Source organism: Falco rusticolus, chromosome 9, assembly GCF_015220075.1.
Source record: "Falco rusticolus isolate bFalRus1 chromosome 9, bFalRus1.pri, whole genome shotgun sequence".
Classification (NCBI taxonomy): domain Eukaryota; kingdom Metazoa; phylum Chordata; class Aves; order Falconiformes; family Falconidae; genus Falco; species Falco rusticolus.
In genome coordinates this window covers 49,862,163-49,879,163 of record NC_051195.1, presented here as the reverse complement: position 1 = coordinate 49,879,163, position 17,001 = coordinate 49,862,163, and the positions used below count along the sequence as shown (strand labels likewise).

Sequence of the window (17,001 nt, the reverse complement as noted above, 5' to 3'; positions counted from 1 at the left end):
CCGCAGGGGGTGCCAAATGGGGCCACTGGCAGGGCACTGCTGCAGCCACCACCACAGCAGGGGCAAGGGACAGGGTGGCACGGGGTGGCACAGCAGGGATGGGATGGCACAGGGAGGGATGGGATGGTGCGGGCAGGGATGGGATGGGATGGCATGGGCAAGGGACAGAGTGGCACGGGCAGGGATGGGATGGCACGGGCAAGGGACAGGGTGGCACGGGCAAGAGATGGGATGGCACGGGCAGGGATGGGAAGGCATGGGCAGGGACGGCATGGCACAGGCAAGAGACAAGTGGCACGCGCAGGGACAGCATGGCACAGGCAGGGATGGGATGGCACGGGCAAGGGATGGGGTTGCACAGGCAAGGGACAGGGTGGCGTGGGCAGGGACAGCATGGCACGGGCAAGGGACAGTGTGGCATAGGCAGGGATGGGACGGCACGGGCAGGGAACAGGGTGGCCCAGCCCCGAGGGGACAACCTGGCAGGGTCAGGCGGGGTCCGGGGGGCAGCGGTGGGGCACAGGGGTGGGGCTGATGGGGGCCGGGGGGGACAAGGAGCTGAGCCCCGTGGGGCGCTGCGGGGGGCAGCGGGCCGGGGGCTCCCGCGGGGCGGGGCAGGGGCTCCCCCGCCGGCACGCGAGCGGCCGTGACGTCCGGCGCGAGCCCCCCGGCCCCGCCCCGCCCCGCCGCGGCGCCCCCGCCCCCCCACCCCACTTCCGGCGGAAGCGGGGGGCTCTTTCCCTTTCCGGGTGCGGGTCCCCGGGCGGAGCGGCGGGACGGCGCGGCGGCGGGCGGGCGCGGGGCGCGTGTCATGGCGGAGCTGGCGCAGGGGCAGAGCGCAGCGCCCGTGGGGATCAAGCCCGAGGGGTTCGTCGACGCTCTGCACCGGGTCCGGCAGGTAGGCGCCGGCTGACGGGTCGGGGGCGGGCGGAGGCCGCGGGGCGCCGCTAGGCCGCGGGGCTGAGGCGGGGCGCGGAGCCGCCGTGAGGGGCTGGGCCGCGGCCTGGCGGCCCCTCTCTCGGGAGGCCGGAGCCGGCGGGCCTCTCTGAGGAGCCCCGGGGCAGTCCCCGGCGGGGAGAGGGGCGGGGCGGGGGGCTGCGGGGCCCTCTGACAGCCCCCGCCGGCGCGGGTCGCGGCCGGGGCCTGTGACACGGCAGAAGCGCTGCGCTGCGGGGAAGGGGGCGGTCTGCAGCCTGTGGGGGCTTCTCGGCCGCCAAGCTGTCGTCTTGCACTTTGCAGTGGGTGGGTGCGAGCCAATATTCGTTTTTTTTAAATGAGGCCTTAATTGCGCTTTAGGCTAATCAATAGAAGCCCTGGCAGAGGGAGAGCTTTGCATTCCCCCCTGGGAAGGGGAGAGAGAGGGGAGTGCTTCCCAAGGGAATCTCAGTGCTTGCACAATGCTAAAATGGAAACTTGTGGTGAAGGTGCCCACACCTGCAGAAATCGACACCCCTCTCTTCAGTACAGGATATCGCAAGTGTCTGTGCGCTCCTCGGTTTAGTGGAAAGTGGCTCCAGAAACAAGAAGCTGCTGCTCACGGTGCAGGTTTTGTGACTGTTCATCACACCTCTCATTACGTGTCTGTTGCAGGTGTTTATTCCATCTCTGAACAGATTGCACGTTACTCATGGTTAGTAACTGCACCTTAACAAGACGTGATACAGCTAAATACCAGGACCACTGCCCAAATGGCACTTAGAGACCCTGACTGTATTCTTTCCAATGTTACAGGCCAGGTGGGAGGAATCTCCTTCTGTTGCCCAGACTCCCTTTTCTCATTTCACTGAGAAACTTCTGAAGAAACTAAGCTGGACCCTAAGGCCTTTCAAGCAATTGCTCTAATGGATCTTAAGTGGCTTACCATCGCTCATGGCTCACTTGTGAATCAGTACGGCAGCAAGTCCACCTTCTGTACAGTCTTCAGCGACCCGTACAGAGGTGCTCAATGTTCTAGATGAACACCCAGCACCTTTCCAGAGGAGATCACAAGCTAGCCTACTCTTCTGTCATTGATTTCTTTCTCACCATAAGTATTGCAGCAGGCAGGTTGCGTGTTAGCTGCCTCCTGAATGGGGCTATGCGTCACTTTTTTCAGCGGCTAACAAAGCACTGTGGCCTTGGCAGTATGTGATGTCTGAAAGCTTTGCTGTTAGCCCAGGGTTATCTACTTGATGCAGTTAAATTGAGAGATGTTGCAGCTGTGTTTGTCTTGACCTGGTCCTCTGTTACTGAAGGCCTCGCATTGCAAAAATGTCTTGTTGAATATCTGATAATATCACTTGCTAGTAGTTGAACAATCTTGGAATAACCTGTTTATGTAGAAGAAGATAATTATTTGTTGCTAAGTTAGGCTTGTTGAAATTATTTGTGAGTGTGTTGGAAGTGCAATGGTGTATACCACTCATCTGCTTGGTGTAACAGGTTAAATGTGAAAGTGGGGTGCCTTGGGTGGCATTAGGCTAAAACATAGTGCTAACTGCAAATGGATCAGAGTCAGTGTTGTGTGGTTGCTGTCATCATGTTTGTAGGATGAATCTGTGAAGCCCCCTAACCTGTGTGTAAAGGAGATGGAATATTAAGTAATTCTGTAACCTAGCTGTGCTCCAGTTTTGCTGCCCTTATGTTCATTATACTTGAAAGAATATGTTTGATTTCTGTGAACCTATGGCTTGAGTTAGTCTAAACTGGAAGATTTCAAAATCTTTCAAGTTGCCAACTTTATGTCAAGCGCTGCAGCGTAGCAACCTTCCTGCTATCTTTTTACACTGGATACAAGAAATACGTGCTGTGCACATGTTCATGGGAGCGCAGTGGCCTACATTTTTGTGCAATGAGTTGTATGCTGCCTGTTGAAAATGTGATTATTTTTTTTCCATTAATGTTTGTGGGATGAAAAGAATTGTTGGCAAGTGCTAAAACATTCCCCTCCCCCCCTCCCCGCAAAAGTGCTTGATTTAATCTAGTTCCGTAGAGGCTTTGTAAGAGACTAGGTAGTCTTCTCCTGCACAAAATGGCAGGACTAAATTGTCACTAATGACGTTGCCAAATGTGAATGAAGGTGGTCTTAATTGCTCAGGGGATGGATATTTACCTCACCACCCGAGCAATCTGTGATGGAACTTCCTGACTGAGAATCAGATGGGATGTAAACGCAGTTACACCAAACACTTCACTGCAGGTGATGGCAGAGCTTTCACCGAGTGTGTGTAATGTTGTGTTTGCCTGGCCTGTATGGATCTGGTACGTAGATGTCAGCTTTTGTACTGTTTCTGGCCAATGTTGTAGTCTTTTCTGAGTATTACTTTTGCTTTAAGGGTATGAGGGAGCGGAGGAAAAAAAATTCATGGTTCTTGCTTCGTGGGTTGGTATGGCATCCCTGGCTTGATGCTTGAACTCTTTCAAAACTTAATCTTATGCTTAGTAAATTTGATTACTAGTCTTAAGTTTAGTTCTCATGAGAGCCATAATACTAAAATTGTGCTGTGGAATCCAATGCTTAGTTATTAGTAACTAAATAATTGAGGACAGGGAAGACTTTTCTGACCAAAGTAACTGCATTCCTCAAAGTCACTGGGATGTGAGTAAGAAATCTGGAATACCTTGGAAAGAAATTACTTGTACATTGATTTCAATGCTTGTGCTGGACTTGCTTGGGTCTTTTGTGGACTCTTAAATATTTGAGATGGAGGAAAAATTACTTTTTCACGTAAATGCTGTGGCTTTGAGATGGTCTGTCCTGCCTCTTCTGCATCATACCTCAAGCGAGTGGATTAGTTTACGGGTCGTAGGTGGTGACTGATCTGGCTGGCTGGCTGCTTCTAGGCTGCATGGCTTTTTTTCTTTGGCGTTTTGGATGGTGGTGAGTGAAAGAGGATGTTAGCTCCCCTTCTGAGCAATGGGATCAGAAAATAAGCAGAGCTGCCTGTACTTTGGACAAAAGTGGGTTTCTGTCAGACTGTCCTTGAGTCTTACTGACAAAACAGTGTCTTGCTTGGTCCTTACCCTCTCCTGCTCTCCTTGGCAGGCTCGCTTTCAGTACAACTCTGCAGCACTTAGTGGTTCCTTTTCCTTACATGTGCGGCTATTCTTGTAACCTGCCATATGTGCTGTCTGAATCTGGATTTCTGGAAACGCTACAAAGAGGAAAGGCTGTGGCTTGGTAAGCCTGTAGCATGCCATCTTGGGTACCTTGAAAGTGGATGAATATCCTGAGACTTACTCAGAGTCAACAGGCTGTATGTTTAAAATCCCTTTCTATTATCTGGTGCTAACTTCTAATTTCCATGAGGATGGAGGGGTCTTAGACTAACTTATCTTTATCCCCTTGCAGAGTACTTTTTCAGATCATCCTCAAATAGATTTAGGGCTTTGCAGTTACTCTAGTATTTAGGAAGACCACCTGTGGCATGGAGTTGTGAATGGTTTTGCTCCTTCCTGCAGAGCTCCGGGGAAATGTTTGTCACGCCAGCTCTGGAGTATTCTGCTCCACAAATGGGAAGAATAGCAGAAGCCCTAGAATTGTCTGAAGGGTCAGGTGACAGCAGCTTGCTGTTTTCTATCCTGCTAATATCTAGAACTGGTGATTTTACCAGTTGCTGTTCTTTTGCCAGACAGCATGGAGATTCTTCACAGAAGCTAGGCCCTTTCTCTTGAAAGCTGAATTCTGGGGATATTGGTGTTTGAATCTTGCTGTGCCTAGCAAAGAAGCTTCATGTTTAAAAATGGGTTTGTATTACACCATTTTTGAAGAATGTTAAAGGTACAGGAGGGCAGAAGTGCAAGGTATAGGAAAATATACCTATACAATTTTGTTTTTCTTGGCTTTACCATTACTATTTATAGTTCAGGTTTGTGCTGTATCATTTAAAGTATTTGTTGGGAGAGCTTTATTTTAGGGAGATTAGGTGCATAAACAGTTCTGTGGTAGTGATGCTTTTTTCCAGTATATTTCAGAGCTTAGTAAAATGGATGTGTTTGGTTTAGGAGGGGAAAAAAAAAGTAACTGACATACAGCGGGACAAAAGCAGTGGCTAGCAGTACATTATTCAAGGTCATTTAGTCAGATAAGGACTAGGTCTGCTTACTTTTGCTATGTTCTAACATTTATGCTTATCTCCCTGCTGAACCTGTAGTAAAACCTGAGGTTCACATTTTAAGTTGAACATAAGTTAAAATGTATTCTAACTGCTAAATGTACTTTTAAAGCTGAACTCTTAATTTTACAGAGTATTTTTTCCTGCTGTTGTGAGGTGGCGTTTGGTCTGCCTATAATCCAGTGGCAGCTGGGAGGCTTTAGAGATAAGGGTGCAAGTTTAAATAAAAGGGGGGGGAAAAAAAGAAAATATCCCAAAAGCTGATAATGTAAAAATTGCTTTGACATTCTTATTTTGCCCTTTACTTGGAGGGCTCTGTGCCATAATAAATGGAAAATTGCCACCAAAGGGCAATAATTGTGCTAAGCACAAGTAGGGGTTTGCAAAGCTCTCCCACTCTAGGAGCGAACAGCCTTAGTGCCAGCGATCTGTTCGTGCACACCTTTGTACTTTATGCTAGCTTCCTTTTGTAGGCCAGCTTCTGCTATCTACAGACGATTTTTTTTCTTTCCCTTGAGTGTGTGGTGTGTGATTTCAGCTCCAGACTATCAGCTAGCAGTTTCTACAACTTAGAGATATTTTTTTTTCAGGTAAATAACTACTAACAGAAAGAGAGTTCATGAAGGGCATGTTAAAATCAAACGTTCCAACAAAGCATGCCAGGGTATGTTATACCTGATACTGTTCCTTTCAGCGTGTGTTGTACGTTATGTGACAGCTAATAGATTGTTCAAAAATGTATTTTTCAGCTTTGAAGTAGTCAGGAAATATCTATGGTCTTTGTACCTTCATTAAGATCCTCTGCATCCCAAACGTAAGGGGAAAGCGTGTGGGCGAAGAGCGGGAGCCACGGATGCAGTACAGCATTCAACAGAAAAGCAGGGCATCGCCTGGCACTCCCTAGCGTGGAGTGGACAAGGTGTGTTAAAGCTTTCAGAATCAGACTTCTATGGGCTTATTAGTTTTTGGAGATGCTGATGTACAAGGTGCTTGTCATCAAAGCTTTGCTACATGGTCACTGTGCTGGTCCTGCAGGAAGACTTTATTAATACTTTCCTGGCATTTCTGGCACAATGAAGTTGTTGACTTTCTAAAAGAGGACAGGACAGAACGGACTATGAGAAGAAAATGGTCAAAACTTGGAGCCCATGGAGCTTGGAGCAAGGCATTGAAGAGAATGTTTTCTATTCTCTTCCTAAAAGCAGTGCCCTCAATCTTTCAAGATTATTTCAAATAGCTTTTTTTCAGTACCCTGTGGTTCTGAATCTTGGGCAGTTGTTTATTCTACTGCAGCAGCCGATAGTGTCAACAGCCAGAGTTACGGTAGGTGTCTTTCTGTTGCAGTAAAACTCAAATTTTAGAAACAGTTTTAGTTACATTTGTCATTTGCCCTTGTCTTCATTTAAAACATATCTGTGTAAAATGCTTTTTCATCTGTTCTTGTTGCTTATTTTCTGGTGAAATCCCAGCTACAATAGAGCGACATCAGACTACTAGTAAAGATCCTATTTAATGATTTTCTTTTTCCTGGAAAAGGAAGCAAAACGCTGTAGTATTCACTGTGCTTTATATTTGTTCTGTAACTACTTTGTTCTGCACTTGCTTATTACAGCAAAATACTTCATGTAGGCAAGGGGTGCTGTGAGACTGCAGTTTGCCTGTCCCTGAGTGTGTTTTAACTCAGGTGCAGCACCGAAGTAATGCACCTCTGTGTTCCTAGAGTGGCCTTACATCAGTTGGCTTGGAGAGCGGGTGAAAAGCTTGCCTCTGGCATCCATCTGTATAGATGTCTCCCAAGTGTCATTCGAGACGAGCTTAACTTTTCGATTTGATTAAGTGATGTTTAGGGGTGTCTCACCTAGTTTCTTTGCTTACCTTACTGTGATACCTGACTGTCTCCTCTTTTCTGTAAGTATCCTCCTTGCATCCTGGCTTGGCAGGGAATGGCACTTACCCTTCCGTAAGGGATAGAAGCAGAGACACAGGCAGTGTTAATCACGTTCGTGCTGTATTGACCGCTGCAGGAAATCAAAACTAAATCGGGACGAATAGTTTGCCCGCTGGTTTATTCTTCATACAGTAAATGCAGAGTGATCCAGTCTCTTTTGACAAGGAGTTCCCAAACCTGCCCTTGTGCTGTGTATTTTCACATTCTTCTCCCTCTGCTCCCCCACTGATGGGCAAGTATGCATTTCTGTGTATCTGGATATGCACGGATGCAGGAGGCAGCACGTGTTCCCCTATATGGCTATGGTGGTGTCAGCTTCTCCAGGACAAAGTTGATGAGCTGGTTTGAGCTCTCCTTTGCAAGATTTAGCATGTCAGCTGTCCATTGAGTGAACAAACCTGGATATAGCATTCCAGGGAGTAAATACCTACTTATGATCTGGAAGAACTGGGTGAATATGATCCTAAATAAACCAATATTAAAAGCAAGCAGAAAATTGTTTCCTTTACAAATGAAGCACTGCTGTCTTGGAACTGTTGTAAAGCCACCTATATAGTAAGTAGCTGAGAGAAGACTGGACTGGAGTAAATGCCTTACTGGAATAAAGAGTATTTGGCTGTGGTGGATGAAACTTCAGGTATGCTAATCATACTTTTATCCCCTGTTTTTACAGATTGCTGCTAAAATTGGAGATATTCCTCACTTGAATAATTCTACAACACTTGTGGACCCATCCGTCTACGGTTATGGAGTGCAGAAACGGCCCCTGGATGATGGAGGTAAGCTGGCTATAATTAGTCTTGTGAATTCCGCTCCTGAAATTCATCTATGGAGACAGTTGTCTGCTTTAAGGACAGAAATCAACGCATCTTTCTGTGGTTAGAAGTTTTATACAAGATTCCTGGTGCTGTTTTATCTAGATAGCACAGGGCTCCTAGGCATTAGTATTATTAATGTGAAGCAATTCTGTCTTAGCTCATGAACCTTTGGAATTAGCAAATGAACTCTGTTAATTTAAATCTTGTTCTATGGTAGCTGGGGAAGGGAGGGAGGAGGATGTGCTTGTTGGAGCCACGCTGGAGCCCGTGTGTAGAGTACCAGATACACATAGTAAAGCTGTTCTTCCCTGACCCTTATTTTCTGATAGTGGGCAGTGTATAGGGACAGTATTACATGTGCTCTTTTCCATGCGTAGCAGTGGTCACAGCACAGTAGTTGAGTTGCTGTCAAGAGTTCTGATTGCATTGTACATGAATTTTAAGGAGAAAAGGTTTTGATACAAGTTGGACGGAAACTTCCTGTATAGGGCTTAGCTTTTTTTCATAATTATTCTTAGAGAATTTTTAAATTTCTGAAGCATTTAACATTGGCCACAGCCAAAGAATAATCTACTGGGTGGACCATATCTGGTAACTGTAATGAGTTAATATTGTATGAAGCATTACAATTTTAAAATAAGTTACTAGTTTCTTATATTTGGTGGGAACCACAAAAATGTTAGACCAGGTGTTTTCTTTTTTACAAATATAATGTGCACTGTTACAAGAAGTGTTTAAACTGTATTATCTGCTGCTGTATAGATGCACAGAGCTTACCTTTTCCTGTAGTTGGTTATTAAAAAAAGAAAAACACCCATGGCTCTGTCTTCCTATTTCCTCTTGTATTTTGACTGCCACAGGTGGCCCTGCAGGGTGATTCTCTCCCCCACAGATATGCTCAGCAGTACTGAGGAGATAAGCAAAGCTGCTGCCTAGCACTTCGTGTTGAAACTAACTTTTTCTGTCTGATACGAAGGCTGAAAATACTGCAGGTCTGCTTCTCATTCTGAAAAAATGTGCTGGAGCACAGGGTGAAGTTTCTTTCATGTGGAGCCTCTGGCTTGCTAACATTACTGTTTTCTGAACACATGCCACAACCCACTGTTCTCTGGTGTTGGCTCTATTTGAGTGAGAGGTTGCTGCTCCTTTGGTTTGATGTTTTAGGAAAGAATGGGTTTATCTGGGTGAGCCCCTGTGCCTTATATCTCAGGCTGGAGCATTACTCTGTGAGAAGCCAGAGGCCTGGCATTACAGGGGTGTGTTGGTTTCTCTATGGAAAGATGTTCGGCTGTCGTGCAGGCTGTTCAGTGTTGGAGAACGCTGAACAATTTTGAGCTGCGTCTGAATAGTTTAGATAAGTGGCTATACATGAAAAAGAATGAAAGCAGACTTCTGAGAACTCGTCACTCATAACATTAGTCCTGCCTATTTCTTTCGTTGATTCATCAGATTGAACTGAGAAATCTGACCTTGTGACAAGATGTGTTTTTGTGAACTTTTAACATGTGAAATGGTTGTAGCACTTAATGACAGCACAAGTTAGACTTTGTACTTAAACTTTTACTGGTGAGCCCTATTTCTTGCTGAGCCTTGTTTGTGTCGACACAAACCATGTCAATACAGTTGCAGCCTGGGTTATAAATGTACATTACTGCTGGTTTCTTGTCTTGTGCTAGATAGCTCCATGGAGCAGGTATCGTTCCTGGGAAAGTCTTCCAGAGTGGCTGAACTCCTGACTTTTGTATGGGCAGTTCTGCTGATGTAAAGACCTACAGGTGTTTGCTCACCTGTAGTTCAGCACTGAGCCTTGTCTGTAACTGTTTTTAAAGTAGCTCCAATGCTGTATTTGCCCTTGGGTTGTTTGTACGCATCTGTAGGTTTTGTAACTCGGTCCAATGCCTTTCCCAAAAATCTGATCTGTGAGATCTTAGAGGAGAAGAGAAATGATGGAAGTAATATTTTAAAGGACTGGAATTACACAAGGAAGCGGGAATTGTCAGGGTAGGAGCAAGGCTTGTATCACTACTTTCAGCTTTGGTCATCTTGGGTTTTATTTATAGTGGCATTACTAAGTCCTGTACTGAAATACAATTGTGTGATGCGTTTCCCACCTAACCGCATAATCCTCCTGTGCTGCTCTTTAACTGCATGCCCAGAACTGCAGTCTGACAAAGGAAATCCTGGAGCTGCAAGTGCTTTTTTGTTTTGTGTGTGTTTGTGTTATGATCCATATCTTAGTCATCTCAGGCTATCTGCTCTTGCTGCCATGGCATTAAAAGACTATAATGCAGCTTGAGCTTTAAGCATCTGGAAGATGGCATGTTGCTTTTAATAGGACGCTTAAATTAGGAAAGCGCTCCCCATTTGGATGATCTTTTCATTTTGTTAGCTGCAAACAAGGGGTGTTGGAATTGCATGCCCACACTTTCCTCCATTTTCTGCTTGTCTGTGAACCACAGTTTGGAGACGTTGTCAAGAAGTGATTTTATGTTTCGCATGCTCTAGAAATTTTATAGTGCGGGGGTTTGGATACATTCTGCTGCTCTGGATAGCTTGGAAACAAATCTGGTGGTAAATCTTTTGATTGTTTACCTCTGTATAGTGTGTGTTCACGGGTGGGTGCAGGTCTCACTGCTTCCTTATCCCCATGTAGCTGTTAGAAAATTACTTCTGTTCCTAATACTCCTGAAGAAAATGGGTCCAGAGGAAGTATTTAAGGTGACAGGAGAACCATCTGTCTTGTCAGGAAAATATAATTCTGCCTGTCCATTTTTGTAAACATCTGCTGGCGTGTGTGGCTGATTGATGCCGGCTTAGGAAGTGGTCTTAAGACAGGGTGACAGTGCACTGGTCAAAACAAATTCAGCTGCTTTTAGAGCATTTCCAGGAAAAATAGATTTGTCATAGTATTGGAAACCAGAATGTGTGAGTGCCTTTTGCACTTAATGCAACCTTCATCTGAAATGAAGAGCTGTTAGGATTGGCCTTGGTGACCTGGCCTGTTGGTTTTAGATGGAGCTTGAGACTGATTATTTCTCTTTTCCCTGGCTTCTTTATTTCCCCATTCTGGAAACAACATTAAAGTAATTCTGCAAATAGCTATAGTGCAGGGAGGAGATCAGGTTTATTTGTACAGCTCATAGGAAGTCTTAGTCTGCATTGATATGACCAGTTGCAGCGGTTGGTGTTTCTCAGCAAAGGTGAGCACTGGAGATGGTGTTGGTCTGAGCTGCAGGGAGACCTGGTGGCATCTTGCTTGTGGCTTGCTGCTGAGGATAGATCCCAGCCCTCTTGTTAATGGCCAACAGCTGCTCTTGGCCTCCATTCTAATTAATGGGGCCCTCTAATTACCAGCACAATTTAATAAGTTTATTTAATGCTAAATAATCCTTAAAGAAACAATCTTTTGTTCAAAGGAAGGAGGGATCTAGTCTGCTGAAAAGAGACTGATCCCCAGAACGACAGTCTTTGCCCTGTTTTGTATTGCTTTGAAGAAGTTTCCAGTGATAGGTGTAGGGGTTAAGCAGCAGTGTTACAGCTGAAGGCTGGGACATCCTTTCAGTCTGGGGAAACAAAGATGAGAGACATTGGAGAAGCCTCACACACCCCTCTCTCCACCCCCTGCCTTCCCCAGGCTTCTGCTTCTGTGGTGCATCCAGATAGGAAGATGGCCCGTTTTGGTGCAATAAAACTTGATTGTAGTAGAGCCAAGGGGCTCAAGCACAGTGTGATCCTGTTGTATGGAATACTTCAGTCTTCTGCTCAAACCTGTTTTCAATGTGAAGGCAGAAGGAAATCTTATCCCTGTCTTACTGCAGAAAAAAGTTGGTAGTGATGCTCCTTGACACATCTGTAGCAGCGGTAGGACCAGGGCAAAAGTCTATATTTCTTGGCAAAAGGTTTAGTGGAATACACAAAATGCCAGTGTTTTTCAAAATCACAACTTTATAGATCACCATTTTTTAAATAAGGCATTTGGGGGGGGAAGCCTATAAAGATTTGCAGTGAAGGCAGACATTAAAATTATTAGGTTTTGACCATTTAATGAAAGCAAAACCTAGCGATATTTAATGATGAAGAATTAGGCTAACTAATGTCTTCCTTGTAGCTTTCTAAAATTGATGATGATCTCAGTTTTGTTCAGAAGTATGAAATGCATCCATGTTCCACTGCTCTCCAGGAGATACATCATTCTGATTTTATTCTAGCCATGGATATATTCTCGATGAGATTGTATATTCCCATCATGCACATTAATTTAGTGGGAGGCACTGCTCTGTTTTATGGGGTGGAAAAAAAATATCTGCATTTGTTTTGAGTGTCTGTTAGGTAGAATTCAGTTAAGGTGAAGCCTAAAGCAGAGTGAAGTGTTACCAACCAGCAGGTGCCATTAATAGGAAATTGTGCTGATTTTATTCAGTATTTTTCCTTATTTGCAGTGAAATGACTGCAGTTACAGTTAAATTGTACTCAATAGATGTAAAAGGGGGAAATATGTACGTGGCTTGTCAGAGTTCAGCCCCCTCCCCGGCGTGAAGAGGGAGATCGTGGAACAGTACATCAGCTTTCAGTACTGCAGTGAGCATCGTCTGCCCCAGCCCTGCCTCTCTATTAGTCCCTGCCTTTCCGAGCAAAATGGGCATGTTGGAGAAGAAATGGACCTTGAAGTTGTTTCTTTTCACCTCCCCCCACCTCCACCCCCCCAAAACAGAGGAGTCATAACTGGCTTCAAGTAAATCACTCCCAGTTCTCTCCATCTGCGTTATAGCTCAGCTCTTGGAGAGGTTAACTGTGAAATGTGGAAGGAATGATCTCGCACATAAGTTACTGTACAAATTAATTTAAAAAAAAATTAAGTATCAGTAAATATACAGTAAGGCTGCTATCTGCTGGCGTGGTGAATGGCTTACCATGAATAGTACTTGGAATGGGTTGGAGAAGTTATGTTACTTACGTCTGAAGCAGCATTTCCCTGACTGATTTAACTTGTTATGCTCGTGCAGTTTTTCCCTAAGAAGTTGTCTTTTTCAAGTGTAGGATTGTGTTACAAAATGAAAGCTCTTCTGTTCCTTGCATGAACTTCAGGAGTTGATTATAGGATGTGTATCTGTCTCATAATTTGTGGGCAGCGGCTGCAGTGGAACAGACTGCTAAGAGAGCTGTTACGGTGAATTGAAATGCAAAGTGGATATTTAAATACAGCCTTGTAGTGTTAAGGCCACTCTTTCTGGCATCTTGGGATAATGAGTGGCCTGGTCTGTGGCAAGGGCAATCCCATACTACCAGCAATAGCCACCAGACCTGTTTCATATAGTAAAAATATTTAGAACACAGTTTGGGGCAAGATGGCGAGATCCTGAATTTGGTGGTATTAGCTCAGCTCTGCAGTAGTAGCTTATCAGGTAAAGCAAATACTCCCCATTACATCACCCAACTTTTTCAGCTGCAGTATTGATAGTTATCAAATTAGATCTTTTTATATTCATCGTGAGAATATGCAAAGACAAATCTAATGGAGTCAATAACGCAGCAGTTGTCTTCCCACTGAGCTGGGGAGAGTAATAAAATACATACGCTGTCAATATTTTGGTCCCAAACTGTTATGAAGGTATTGACCCGCAGCAGAAATACAGTATTGACTCTCTTAGTCTATTTTATTTGAGTAAAGTGTTTGGCCACAAACTTTATGCATTTTTCTACCGGATCTAGAGAGTGTGGGATGCATCCGCTTTCTAACCCTGCCAGCTGATTGCCAATTTTTTCAGGTCAAAGAATGTGCAGGTTGCTGCAAGGTAGTTTGAAACAGCATCTTTATTATCACAGCTCACATGTTGGCTGGTTTCATTTGTTTTGCTACTTGCGCCCTCCAGGCATGCAATATAATCTTTCAACTGGTTGTTAGGACCAAATGGTCTGGTTTTTAGCTGGTTTGCTGCAGGCAAAGTCCAGTAGGAAGCCCAGCAGGGCATGTGTTCCCACTTTGCATGAGTTGGTCTAATGATATTTTCCCCATTAACGTTTTGAAGAAAGATCTAATCTGTTGGTGGTGGGAGGGAGGGGGGAGAAATCTGTTTGAGAGTTGTCAGATGGGGCGATAACTGCTGCTAATCATAAATGGACCACCAGCTAACATCACAGATATGCCTGGAATGTGTGCATTCAGTAAAATGTGTTGCGTTTTTTTAAAAAATACTGTTTGGGTGCCACAAGGTTACTTAACAGACCTATTCCTTTAACAGGTCTCCGTGTAAGTGGGCTCCATGGAGCACAGATAAGAGAGACAGAGAGAAGTATGTGCAAGCGGTCTTTAATGCTTTTTGCCTAGACTAAATCTGAGTATGCTCAGCTTTTATTTTGGGTTTTTTTAATACATACCAGTCTGCTTAAAATTTCTCTCTCTCTCCCCCCCCCCCCCGCCCTCTTCTTTTTATTATTTCTTTTTTTTTACTACTTTGGGATTAATTTGGGAGGAGGGGAGGTTAGTTGCAGGGATTTGGATTTGGGCAGGCAGGATTTTCTCCCATAACTCTCAGCATGGGGAGACGCAGATCAATTCCCTATCCTGTGTTCAGCTGGACACTGGGTTATGGTGTGTGTTGATCAAGAAATCCCCTCCTGTTTTGTACCACATAATGCATTCATTTCAGCCACTGAACCTAAATTACTGTTTTGCTTTTCTTTCTTTTTTGATGAAATGGTAAGAACTCTTTTTCTGTAGGGATGAAGTTAGTTTATCCGTGCTAATGCTTTGATTTTTTTCCCTTTTTTCTCTCTCTGCCACAGTAGGTAACCAGTTAGGGGCCCTGGTACATCAAAGGTAAGCAGTGGGTTATGTTTTATTATTTATTGATCAATTCTAATTGTTTATTGATCCACCATCTGTAGTAGTGTTAGGAAGTCAGAGGTTGAGAATGTGGAGAAACTGTCGGCTTGGATTTTCTCCAGGCTGGTGTTTCTGCTAAGCCTTTAAGGTTGTTTGTTGTGATGAAGAAAGAAGAGTTGATTTGAAATTTGGATTTCATTGTAAATCTGCAGGACCGAGAAGAATAAATTCTCTCTCATCTCCCTTCCGCTGCCCTGGTAGAGAGGAAGAAAGAAAAAGTAAAAGAAGCTCTGGCATTTTGAAAAAAGAAGTATTGAATGGGAAAGTAGATGATGATGATTATTATTTAGTTCTGTTGGTGTAATATGACCTGGGAGGACTCCTTTGTCAAAGGTGGTTTTGGGAGACTGAAGCAAGTATGAGTTGTCATACAGCATGTCTTAGCATTAATATAGAAGTAAAAGTCTCAGGTTTTCTTGAAACCCAGTCTTAAGGAGTTGTCTGTCTTGTTTTGAGTAGGAAGGGGAGAGCATTTCTAAAGCTGGATTCACCTTCAGGCTAATAGTAGTGCATTTCCATCATAACCAGCTGTCCGTTGGGGGCCTCGGCAAAGGACAAGCAATATACATGAAGACTGTAGAACCTTCAGGTTTTAATGGTTGGGTTAGAGCTAATATCCAGCTAGGGCAGCACAGAAAGGGGTGAGCAGACTTGTCTCCTCTGCAGCTGCCTGCCACCTCTCTTGTGCCAGGAGTGATGATCATGCAGGGAGTTTGGTTAGGCTGAAAAGCCTGAATTGGTTTCTCTTGGGTTTTGGTGGTTGATTTTCTGCTAGGTTAGCTTCATTGTCCAGCTGCAACAGTTTGTCCAACCCAAGGTGGTTAACAAATGGTGCAAGATAGGACGTTTTGGCAACAGGCTGGGTTTATTGCAGGTTAAAACAACTGTAATTCTGAACCTCCCTGTAGCAAGTGAGTCTGTTCTGTTGCAGGTATGGGTGGCACTGTTTGGTTTTGCATCACTAGTGAGGCTCAGGACAGTGGAGAGTGCTTCATGTGCAGCTTAGCTGGTGGAAGTCTAGTGTGTATTTTACACCTTCCCTAAGTGATCTAAAGCAAAAAATGGAAAAATTTTAGTATCTCACCACAAAACCTGCATTGAACTTCCTGTACAGGCATTTTGTTGCTTTTGAGATTGCTGAACAAATTGTATATAATGCATATATGCAAATTCCGTATTCATTGTGTTGTTCTCAATACAGAAATGGGTAAGCAAAAAACCAACCAAAGTTAATTCCTTTCTACTTGACTATGGTCAGGTCTTAGGAAATTGCTTTGGGTGCTGCATTTCAAGGCAGACACACACTGAAAAAGTCTGAAGAGCAGTAGATACAGAATTCTCAAGATAATATGAATTCAAAGCATAATTGAAGACAGCTTTTATAAATTCCAAGGAAAAGAATGGTAAGGACAAGGAGGCAAAAAAAAAAAATTTGCAAATATTGGAGGGAGCATTCCTGTCAGGTTTGGCTTTGGTTAGTGTCTCTTGGCAAGAGCATATCCAAAAGTAGTAGGCAGAGACTGGCTTGGAAGACCTAGGCTAAACGTTACAGAAACATTGCTGTTATTCTGTTAAATCTGTCTGGAGCAAGAATGACAAAGAGGTTCTTCCATCAGCTCCACTGAAGATAGTGGAGAGTAGATTGGAAATGTATCTGGCACAGGAGAGATTAGGTGACCACGAGAGGTCCCTTCCAAAACAAATGACTTGGACTGTGATGTGGAGTTTACTTGTGTGTGCAAAAGCCTTATGCTGTGCCTGGTTTCCACGGCACAGACATACTTGTCTTCCAAGTTGTTCTTTGTGATGACTATTCAATATTTTTTTTCTTCTTTTTTTTTTTTTTTTTTTTTTTAGGGCTGTAATAACAGAAGAGTTCAAAGTGCCTGATAAAATGGTTGGATTTAGTAAGTACTTTGGATGCTTTTGATGTTTCTTGATGTGTTTTCTGTGCAGGAGTGCAGTTTATTCTGACGTGCTTGCAAGTTTTTGTACTTACTGGCCTTGGATAAGCCTTGTCTAATGCTGTCTTCATGGGGACCAGATGATCTGTGTTTAAAATCCAGGTGCAAACTGCATGGAAAAGCTTGGTGTCCCAATAATAAGAACAAGACTGTGTGGTACAAGTTTCTGAGTTTTAGTGATTCACTTCTTTACATTCCAACTAGCATAGTACATAAATTCACTTCTGACTTGTTTATTTCCCCCTCACTGAAACATGTTACTTCCTTTGAGTATGCAAAACTGTGAGAGTCGAGG

General features: G+C 44.3%; 1 protein-coding gene across 4 annotated transcripts in view; it reads left to right on the top strand.

Annotated features, from left to right (window-relative positions):
* The first annotated feature begins 745 nt into the window (after window positions 1-745).
* Window positions 746-17,001, top strand: part of FUBP3 (far upstream element binding protein 3) — a 41,415-nt gene continuing 25,159 nt past the window's right edge. Inside the window, exons 1-5 of one of the 4 annotated variants that reach the window (XM_037399483.1) lie at window positions 746-898; window positions 7,715-7,820; window positions 14,099-14,149; window positions 14,643-14,676; window positions 16,600-16,649. In XM_037399483.1, the coding sequence (XP_037255380.1) occupies window positions 812-898; window positions 7,715-7,820; window positions 14,099-14,149; window positions 14,643-14,676; window positions 16,600-16,649 (328 nt within the window). In that variant the 5' untranslated portion in view covers window positions 746-811. The remainder of the gene's footprint in view (window positions 899-7,714; window positions 7,821-14,098; window positions 14,150-14,642; window positions 14,677-16,599; window positions 16,650-17,001) is intronic. The other 3 variants (XM_037399481.1, XM_037399480.1, XM_037399482.1) reach the window with 3 other exon arrangements.